Source organism: Haliotis rufescens, unplaced genomic scaffold (assembly GCF_023055435.1).
Source record: "Haliotis rufescens isolate VD_foot unplaced genomic scaffold, xgHalRufe1.0.p SCAF_18, whole genome shotgun sequence".
In the NCBI taxonomy this organism is placed as follows: Eukaryota; Metazoa; Mollusca; class Gastropoda; order Lepetellida; family Haliotidae; genus Haliotis; species Haliotis rufescens.
The window spans coordinates 19,982,731-19,993,876 of NW_025963868.1; the positions used below are offsets into that span (position 1 = coordinate 19,982,731).

At 41.4% G+C, this 11,146-nt stretch overlaps 1 protein-coding gene across 1 annotated transcript; it reads left to right on the plus strand.

Moving 5' to 3' along the window:
* The first annotated feature begins 1,425 nt into the window (after window positions 1–1,425).
* On the plus strand, window positions 1,426–10,531 carry LOC124147983 (large neutral amino acids transporter small subunit 2-like). Its single transcript, XM_048397957.1, has 11 exons — window positions 1,426–2,053; window positions 2,564–2,666; window positions 3,608–3,674; window positions 4,192–4,258; window positions 5,289–5,388; window positions 5,547–5,591; window positions 6,452–6,627; window positions 8,156–8,280; window positions 8,415–8,564; window positions 9,794–9,971; window positions 10,434–10,531. Exons 1-11 carry the CDS (start codon window positions 1,426–1,428, stop codon window positions 10,529–10,531), a joined length of 1,737 nt encoding a protein of 578 aa, XP_048253914.1.
* Window positions 10,532–11,146: the final 615 nt, after the last annotated feature.

Here is an 11,146-nt window from a genome sequence, read left to right on the forward strand (position 1 = left end):
GTACACATGCCCTTGGGTTTGGCCAAAGTGAAACGTCTTCAGTCCGGGTTTAGAGTCGACGTGAAATAAACTGATCAAAGAGCCTGGTGTACATGTCCATGAAATAAACACTTCCAAAACTGACATTGAAAGCACTTTACTTACATGTAATTCTAAGTTTAACCATGAATATATGTCACCGTGTGGTTATCGGTACATGAACCCTGGAGACTTACGCCAGCCATATAATGGGTGAGTGAGTGAGTGAGTGAGTGAGTGAGTGAGTATGGATTTACGCCGCTTTTAGCAATATTCCAGCAATATCACGGCGGGGGTCACAAGGAATGGGCTTCACACATTGTACCCATGTCGGTAATCGAATCCGGGCCTTCGGCGTGACGAACGAACGCTTTAACCACTAGGCTACCCGCCCGCCCCGCCATATAATGGAAATCAGTCGAATGTCACGTAAGGAAGGAATATTTGGCAGGAATACATAATCAAATTTGCCCTTACGTAAACAACGGATTTTGTAGCTTAAACTGTGAAACGGTTCTGGGATTGACGTACAGATTGACCAGAAATGAAAGTTCACTTCCCAAAGTAGCAATACAGCTAGCTCGAATTCGGATGCTAATTTCATTGTTTGACAATGCATATTTCCAATTTGAGGTTAACAAGAGCAGTCGATATATGTAAATACACGTTGTTCATATATACATCCGTACATGCAAACGCACAAATACCGTGGTACATAAGGGTACATAATTAAACAAGCGCACGTTCCAAATCGTGTTGCACTGAAGCGTTTTTTTCTCTTGCTGTTTAATCATAAATATGGCAATTTGGTTTCACAGAAGCTGAAATAAGTTGGAAGCTCACTTCGACTGAATTGTCCACGAATGTCAATCGAGCTCTTAACACGGGGAGCTAGATCAAGGACTTAATGTTGAACAGTGATGTTGTTTCTAAATATTACATATTGTTACTGCCTTTAAACTGTCAAGTTCCTGTTCGATCCCAGTGATGAAGCATTTATGCAGTTCTTAGACCTTCAGGCCTGTACACCAGGATGGGCGTGAGGCGGTCCGTATTCTGCCAGGCGGTCAGCTGTGAGTAATCATAACAATTGCTGCCTGGCGATAACAGTTTCAAATGACAGCTTGACTTTTTCTTGATTAGAATCATTCCTATAAATACATTACAGAACAAATAGTATGTGAGTATGTCTGCATATTTACATGTCACATGGACCAATAGCAATGTACAGTCCGTGTTGCATATTGTTCATTGGTAGAGCTATCATCACGGATCGCCGCTTCCCATATAGATATTGAATTTGGGATTAAGACACACTTAATGTCCCCCAGAAGAACGAGTACAGTCGAATCAGTTTCTATGTTTACTCTTGCAAGCATCATTTCTTTATTACTTTATATTTTCTAAATGGCACTGTTTAAACGGAAATCTGCAAGTGCTGACTTCAATTCATCAGTGAAGAATGAACAGCCAGCCGTTTTTACAATTCATGCTCACAGTAACCTAGCATATGAGCCAGACGTGATTGAAACGTCTTCAGGTGCTAATGGAACAGCCCACTCTGATATTACAAGCCCGCCACTGTCAAATCGTAAACCCTCTGAACCGCCCACTCCTCCACCAACACTGAAGAAGTCCATCAACTTGTTCCACTGTACAGCCATCTTGGTTGCGGTCACTGGCAACTCATCCATCTTTATTTCTCCTGGCGCCATCATAGGCTCCGCTGGATCCATTGGAGCCGCCCTCGTCGTTTGGCTTGTTGGAGGACTCATCAATATGGGTTTGGCGCTGTGTTATACCGAACTGGCGACCATGTTTCCGTGTGCTGGTGGACAGTATGCTTACGTCTTGAATGTACTTGGTCCTCTGCCAGGCTTCCCAATGCTTTATGGATATGTTATCTTTATAGTAGGGCCAAGCTGGGCCTTTCTAGCCTACACATCTGCCTTGTATATTATGAAACCTGTTTTTCCTGACTGTGCGACAGAGAATGTTGAGCTGGGTATAAAGTTACTGGCTGGCTGGATCCTTGGTGAGTAATTATTATGGCTTGACATTTTCTTTCTTGTTTTTCGAATCCAGAAGGGATATCAACATCATCCTGCCTTGAAAAGAATGAGTAAATACCAAATAGTTTGTCTTTATTTGTTGTTTAACGGTGCACTCAGAATCTTTCCAGCTATATGACAGCGGCCTATTAATGATCGCGTTTGGACCAGACAATCCAATGATTAATATTACGAGCAACGATCCACATCGTCGGCATAGGATGCCATTCTAGCAACAAAGTCACCGAACCTGACCAACCATCCATTCGGCGCTATATTAACCCGGAATAACTAATCATATAACAAGTGATTTCATTATCTGGGCCCTGTTGTTTGTTTTGTATACTAGTATTTAATACGTGTGGATAAAGGAGTTTTGACGAGCACGAATATTGTTAGCAATACTTCTTGTGGCAATATGATTACACGAAAAGCCGTACCAACTCTCCAAGGCGTTCCTTTACTGATTACTATGTTCTGCATCCCTTTTTCAGTAACAGTGGTTGTCTTAAACTGCACGTTCATGAGGTTTGTCACGAAGGTTCAGACATTTCTGTCAATGACAAAGGTGCTTGCTCTTCTTATCATCATCATTTAGTTTGACGAATCGTGTATAATGCAGCGATAGACGTAAGTAATCGGGTCAGAGCTAGACAAACCAATGGTTCAAAGCAACGTAACTTTGTGTCCGGTAACCGAATTTGACCACCGGATCCTTCCTGTCGCCTGGTAAGTCAAGCCATAAAGTTTTACAACTTATACTTTTCCATTCCAAAAGATAACATCAAGGAGAAAAAGTAAGTTTCCTACGTGGTAGTTGTTATGCCCGTTGCTGTTTGGTTTGATTGCTTGAATGGAACAACTGTTGAAATAATTAAATGACGTCACGTCACGTTTATGATTTATTTGCCTTGTTCCATTACATGCTCGATAAACATGGTGTCTCTTTATTAGCTGCTGCTTAACTGACGGTTGATGTTGGAACTAATTAACTCTATGTAGGCTTGAGGGCTACGTCAATTTAAAAGCCTTGCTGGCACGTCCACTTCAACCTTAATCACTGTTGTTCTCCTGGAACACAGAAAACTGGATGAATGTTATAATGAAAGGTCATCCACCTGCTGTGTGAGGAGGTCTGTCTGATGTTGAGAGGATCGTATGATCGCAAATTAAACGTCTTGAACATCTTTATCGTTACAATAGATTATATAAAAATGTGCTTAAAAGAAAATGTTGATCATTATGTACTACACCAAGTGTTAGTGTGATGTTCTTTAGAGTTTGGCGTTCGATTCAATTCTAATGCTACACAACCTTACAAGATTCAAATTCAAATTAAGCATTTATATAGCGCTACTTATCCAGATATACTGCCGCTCAGTCGTATGCTCTTTTGAAGAGGATGGTCTTGAGTTTTGATCTAAAAGTGTTGACATCTTCAGATCCCCTGACATCAATGGGCAGTGCATTCCATAGAGTTGCACCTGCTTTTCGAAAGGTTCTGTCGCCATATGTTGTTCTGCTGGTTGGTGGAACAGCAAGCTGTTGTTGGTTTGCAGATCTCAGTGTTCGTCCAGGTTGGTAAAGGGCAGTGAGTTCCTGGAGGTATACTGGGGATAACCCATGGATCGATTTGTAGACAAACATGATCAACTTGAACACGTTCCTTACAGGTAGCCAGTGCAGCTCTTTCAGGACGGGTGTAATGTGTTCACGCATTGCTTACCGTGTGATGAGCCTGGCAGCAGTATTTTGCACACGATGTAGCCTATCCAGATGATGTTGCTGGATACCATACAGAAGACTATTACAATGGTCAAGTCTTGATGTTACAAATGCATGGACTAGGCACTTGACTGGTGCTTTGTCTACATATCTTGCTATCTTTCTGCTGTTCCTGATGTGAAAGTAAGCTGTCTTGCACATACTGCTTATATGGTTATCCAGACTGAGTGTTGAGTCAATGATCACGCCTAGATTTCGGGCACAAGAGTTTTGCTCAACCGTACAGTCCCCAGTTTTCAAACCAGGAACTCGTACTTTGGACTGCATCTATTTAGAGCTGATAATCAAGAGCTCAGTTTTGTCATCATTAAGTTTGAGAAAGTTGCTTCTCATCCAGCATCTGATGTCATCTATGCAGCTTGAGATTGCTTTAAAGGCAATGCTGACTGATGATGTTGTCAACGGTCGGAATCCCAGATACAATTGTGTATCATCAGCAGACAGCTGGAAGCTTAGATTATGAGATCTTGCTATATCTCCTACTGGTAGGGTGTAGATGGTGAAAAGTATTGGGCCAAGGACAGGGCCTTGAGGCACTCCAAACTTTAGTTCATACTTCTTTGATCTTACTCCATTAATGATGACTGATTGATAGTGTCCTGAGAGATATGAAGCAATCCAAGATAAGGCATCTCCAGTAATGCCAACTCGTGATTCGAGTGTTGTCAGTAGAATAGAATGATCTATGGTGTCGAAAGCCGCCGATAGGTCCAAGAGCACAAGTACTGAAGCTCCCTGAGAATCGGCAGCATGAAGTAGGTCATTCTGCACATGTAACAAGGCTGTTTCCGTGCTGTGACCAGTCTTGTGGGCTGACTGCATAATTTCACCTAGGTTATTTGCATGCATATGATCACCTACCGCATGTTCGATCACCTTTGAAATAAACTGCAAGATATCAATTTAAGCATTTTTTTTTCAAATGATGCTAAAACAGTTTTCCATAACTGATATATGCCGTTGTACCGTTAGACCTTTTAAAACGCCCATTTAAGAGGGCCAGAAAGGCAACGCAGAGACGAAGGACAGATGACGAACGGGTGGACAGACGACGGACAGATGACGAACGGTTGGACAGACGACGGACAGATGACGAACGGTTGGACAGACGACGGACAGATGACGACGGACAGATGACGCACGGGTGGACAGACAACGGACAAATCGCCATAACCTCAGCTTAATTTGAACTTCTGGTGCGCTAAACCTTCCTTGACAGGATGGAACACATTCTAACTTTTGCTGTAATCAATCTACAGTCCGCTTTCTTGGTCTGATATCTCAACTAAACCCGACAACCCTGCTGCTTCTAAAGATCATACCTGTTATCAAAGGTGTGTCTACTTCTTACTTCTTCTTAATATGTATATATATCGTCGCCTAACTTTGTCATGACCTTGGATCTTGAATACTTATTCTATTGTTGACCCTCAGGTAAAACAGACAACTTTGAGAACCTATTTGCGGACACATCGAAGGAACCGGGAGAGCTTGCTATATCCGTCTTCTACACATCGTTTGCATATGGAGGCTGGTGAGCCTCCTACTCATAATAACATACCAAATGAAACCGGAAAATAACCATATACGGTATGGTTTAGGTTTCCTTATGAACTTTTAAATGACAGAATATAATTTTCCCCTAAATATATTCCACACACTGTCTTTTATTAACGGTTCTGGTCTTTCCAGGCAGACAATAATGACACTGGCAGAAGAGGTGAAGGATCCTGGAAGGTGAGTTGGATCATGAAGACCATGACTGTTCGTGTCTGGTTCTAAATGGATTCTCGAGTCGTTATAATGAATTTTGCCCTGGATCACGTTTCCTACGCTACAATTTACGTCAAAAACATTAGTTTGTTCTGTAAAATTCCAGCTGTATGACGGTCGCCTGTAGATAATCAAGCCTTGAAGTAGGCAAGTGGTTGACATTAACGATAAGCATAGGTTTCCGGTGGCAAATTCTGACCCGGAATCTCCACGGGGGACTTTATTTGTGAAGTTTGATGATTTCCATGTTCCTGGCTTGTAGAGGGGTAGTACATGTATCAGTTTCTTTGAAATTATTTCTATAAAGATGAACTAATGGCTACACTCACCACACACATCGATCTTAAAGGTTTAACCTTAAGTTTGCCGTTAGAGACGACTAAATGGAGGGTCATGTGAGGTGGTCAGTTGCGTGGATCAATGCTCATCGTGTCAATCAGTGGATTGTCTGGTGGATACTTGATTATTAAAAACATACATCATATAGCTTGAATATTGGTGGGTGAGTTGGTTAGGTCGCTGACTTTGTGTCCTGGCGATTAGGTGCCTTACTCGGAGAAGGGTTGGTTTGAATCCCGGACGTGTTCTGTAAAATGTTATATCATGTTGCACACTTAGAGTGAGTGAGTTGCGTTGAACGCCGCTTGGGAACAGTATTTTACTGTGGGTCAGCTTGGTGTGGAAGGAAAGCCTCTTTGGGGTGCCGAAAGTAATGCAGATGTTAGACGTTTACCTCTGTGGCGAAATAATACCACGTTGTACCTGTGAATGTTTCTAGTGACCTATCACTTTCTGTATCCTCGTATCTTCTCTGTCTGCTGAAGGGATCTCCCTATTTCAGTGTACATGGGCTTCATCATCATCATCTTGAAGTACATCCTTGCAAACGCTGCCTACTTCACCCTCATCAACCCCGCGGAGATGTTGCAGTCGAACGCAGTGGCGTCGGTGAGCAGTTTGAGGCAAATTGTTCTCATGGGCGATGTTTTATACCTATGGTGTTGGGATATATCTGGCATACATTTTAGAAGAACAAGTAATTGTACTGTCCAATAACAGAGTACAAAGGAATTCAAACAAAATGAAAGTTGAATTGTTTCTGTGAGTGAGTTGAGTTTTCCGCCGCATTGTACAATATTTATATCACGGCATGTCAGTTTAAGTATGGGAGTAAAGCTCAAAGTGGCAACTTTTGTTGCAACGAGCCGTCATTGTGCTGACAAACCAAGGTACATGATCATAGAACATTCGAACCCGCGATCAGTGAATCCTATCTTCGCAGTGCAACAACTCGAGCAGTTACTGCTGAACAACTGCTGGAGCAGTTACATAGAAACATGATATTCTGGGTTTATGCGACCATTGAGCGTCCTGGCCAGTTTTTGATCGCTCGAAAGTGGCTCAAAGGTCGCAGCCTTGTGTAATGGGGGCTTCAGCAGTAACTGCTCGAGTTGTTCAGCGTCTGCAACCACAGTGAAACACTGCAGGTACAAACCCTCTTTTTGTAGACAGACTGTGGAGGCATTACAGGTAGCTCAAAGGAGGCAGAAAAGAGGCAGAAGCATTGCCATGGTGTCTCAAGGGTTGATATAAAAAACATAAAATATATGACACGGGTTTCCAAGAAAAATATATTAAGGTTTGAATAAATCCGCTAACTCAAGCCTTGTTTATGATGAACCTGCATACACCCTAGCTATACTTATAAATATGTAGATAAGGTAGGTTACAGTACTGAAAACATAAAGAATAACGAAATATATAACAAAATGGAAAGACATTAGATTGATGGCCACAAGCTTGTGGTTCCCGCGAAATTCACAGACTGAAAATGCATGTATACAAGCCACATTTAAACGATTACAATATCAATGTCGAAAGTACAGATTCTTACTTCCTACAGTTTAGTAGTTATATTGCCTAGAAAATTTAATCAATATCTATGGGTACGCTAAATCCTTGGTATTGCTATCAATTCGTCAAAGTCACATCGTGAGATATTTTTGTGAAGGTGGTACGATTTAGAGCATGTACTTGATACACCAGTTTCATGGAAATACACATTTGCTTTCAACTAAGATTCTAAATAAATAGTTCAACATCAAAGTTCTGATGAAGTGATTAAAGAATTTTATGACTAACATTCTTATAACTTAATAAATATGACATGTCGCTTGTCAACATGATGAGCGATGCTATCACATTCTATGAACTTACTTAAAGTTTTCACACTTCCTCACCACTAACCTACGTATTTTAATGAAACAGTGTGTGGCGGGTGATACGGGTAGAGGTGGACATGCGTACAACAGCCCCGAATACTTGTTTTCAGTGATAACATTTTAATCACTATTTCGCGTTTGACGTCCTATGGAATTTGATCGACATATATTCGAGACTAATTAATCTCTGGCATTGACCTGTTGAGTTAAAATGTCAATATTTGTAACTATGATTTCATAAGGGCCTAAAACCATTAAAATTACTTCCAATTGTAAAGAATGTATATTGTTTTTACCTGTCATAAGATGTTACTTCTATTGTCATTGTTCACAGGGTGTTATTTGCTGGAGCAAGAGTCGGTCATGTGCCCCAGATCTTCGGCATGATTCACCCAAAGTATCTTACCCCATGGCCTGCCAATTTTGTGCTGGTAAATACTCGTTGGATCATTTGAGTACCAATTTCATCACTCATCACGATAACTTGTGTTTCTTTGTCGTCAACTACTTTGTTTCAGAAAGTTACATATGTTTACTGGTATTATTCCTTCTCCATGATTAACAGCTTGCCTGGGGGCTGACCATGTTGTTCACGGGAGGTTTGACGACCATGATGATGTACATCGGCTTCTTTGCCACCATCGCAGGTATCGCCGTCGTGGTGTCGTTGCTGTACCTACGAGTCAAGAGACCAGGCGTTAACAGACCGTATAAGGTAAATGTCAGTTGTTGCACAGGTACTCATATATACTGATGAAGTACACTGGTTGGCAATGTTCAGCCTGGGCAGCTTCGAACCTAAGAGATCTGTGTCATTTAAGAGAGCACATTTACACACTTATTCAACTTATATAGAACATACTATTGTCACATTTCATAGTTCATATTGTCAGTGTTCCCAGCACACAATATTGGCTCAAAGTAATCATTATGTACAGAGCATGTGTCGTTTTCAAAGCCTAAATGTTCAATACCGTATGCGTATTGATTCGTAATGCAAAAGGCATATTACTTCCTAAATGACATTGACAGACACATCAGAGCACACGAGAATACTCACAACCTCCCAGGAGGATATGCGACGATGAGATCGCAAACTTACCAGTGGTACAACCTGCACGTTTTATTCCCAATCCACAAATTGTTCTTTTTATTCCTATATATGTAGTATCTGTGGCCCGAATAAAAAAAAATTCATTTATGAGATTAACTGCTGGTGTTTTTTGTCATTGGCGACTATTTACAGACAGCTTGTTAGTGGTCAACTACAGCCAGTGTCGATGTACAGTCACAGTTTTTCAGCACTATTTCTGCCTGTACTGTTACCCCGTCCATTGTTAACTGATACACACACGCTTGTCATAAGGCCTCCGATGATCATGGTTAAATTGATAGCTGTCTACTGCTTCCTAACATCTTCCCAGCCGTCCCCATTACGTTTCCCCCATTACGGACGATGCCGTCAGTAGTGCCAACTGACCACAAAGGTACGCATACGTGTACAAGGCAAAGTGTATATGCGACTGTAAATAGAGATATCATAGCTCTATGCTACAGATCAATAGTCATGGATCCTAGGAGGATTTGATGTACCAAGGGGACATAGACTTTGCAATGTATTTTTATAATGATTGCTTTTATATGTGTGTTAACGATTGGCTCGTGGAACACCTGGTAACTCGAAATCAGTTATAGTGAAATGGAAACCTTCGCATACCTCCTTCTAACCCTCTGACTTGGAACGGAATATATTGCCTAATATATTTTATTACATTTTCCTCCGCCCTAACATAAAAACATAACCTATATATCACAACTAAATTTCTCCCTTCCAAACTCGAAACTAGGTTACCGAACAATCGACCCATGCGATTCTTGAGACAGTTTAGTGTCACTGCGCTCTGTGGTTTCTCGGCGCTATACCCATAACTTGATATGTTCCAGACAATGCTGTGTGTGCCTATTGTCCAACTGATTGTCAATGTGGCAGTACTAGTGATGGCCGTCTATCAGCGTCCACATCAGATGGGCATCGCACTTGCTATCTTGGTTGCTGGTATCCCTGTGTACTGGTTCGGGGTGCTGTGGAAGAACAAACCAAAAGAGTTGACGAAGATTGTCGGTAAGTGAACACCTGTGACAGGTTCAAGCGGTCTAAGGCACTTGCTATACAGTGACCAGACCTTATTTGCTAGGGATAGCTAGTCACGGTTTTGAATTCCGCATTTATCCAAATTTAACACAATAAACCTGCTCGCGTGTTTCTGAAATACGCCGATTAATGGTTCGCTTGTATTTCGTCTCATACCCTATCTACACCCCTCGCCCTCACTCTGCCAGACATTTAAAACCTTTCCTAAAAGCGAAAGAAATATTATGCAGTTCATTACATTTGTGTCCATACAGCTAATATATTTACGTTGTCCGGAGTGACCTTATAATATAGAGATTATAATCAATTGCACATTGTATTGCGGAAACGTTATATAGTTTTATATAATTTTATGACGGCAAGAAAGACAATATGTTAACTATGGTTTATTGTGAGCACATACCACTACATGTATTCCCTTGATTGTTTCAGAGGGTCTCACCATTTTAGCTCAGAAGATCCTAGTAGTGGTAAAGGCGTCGCAAAACGGAAAAAGTTTGGGAAAGACGCCAATTTCCCCAAAGAAATAGAAGCGGGTTCCAGGTTAGTCTGGGAGGAATACAATTAATGATCATGTGATGATTATCCAGTGTATTACATTTTCATTCTGTCACGCTAGATGCCCTGCGCCTATTAATCACTTTACCTTGGTTTGATTCTGGGTCGAATTGAAGGACACTAACAATAGTCGTCCAATCAAATTATAATGTTATAATTATTACGTCTTCAATACAATCGGTGATAACACCAGTACTCGCCTTGGTGCTTACCGTCTTCAATACAATCGGTGATAACACCAGTACTCGCCTTGGTGCTTACCGTCTTCAATACAATCGGTGATAACACCAGTACTCGCCTTGGTGCTTACCGTCTTCAATACAATCGGTGATAACACCAGTACTCGCCTTGATGCTTACCGTCTTCAATACAATCCGTGATAACACCAGTACTCGCCTTGGTGCTTACCGTCTTCAATACAATCGATGATAACACCAGTACTCGCCTTGATGCTTACCGTCTTCAATACAATGATCCGTGATAACACCAGTACTCGCCTTGATGTTTACCGTCTTCAATACAATCCGTGATAACACAAGTACTCTCCTTGCTGCTTACCGTCTTCAATACAATCCGTGATAACACCA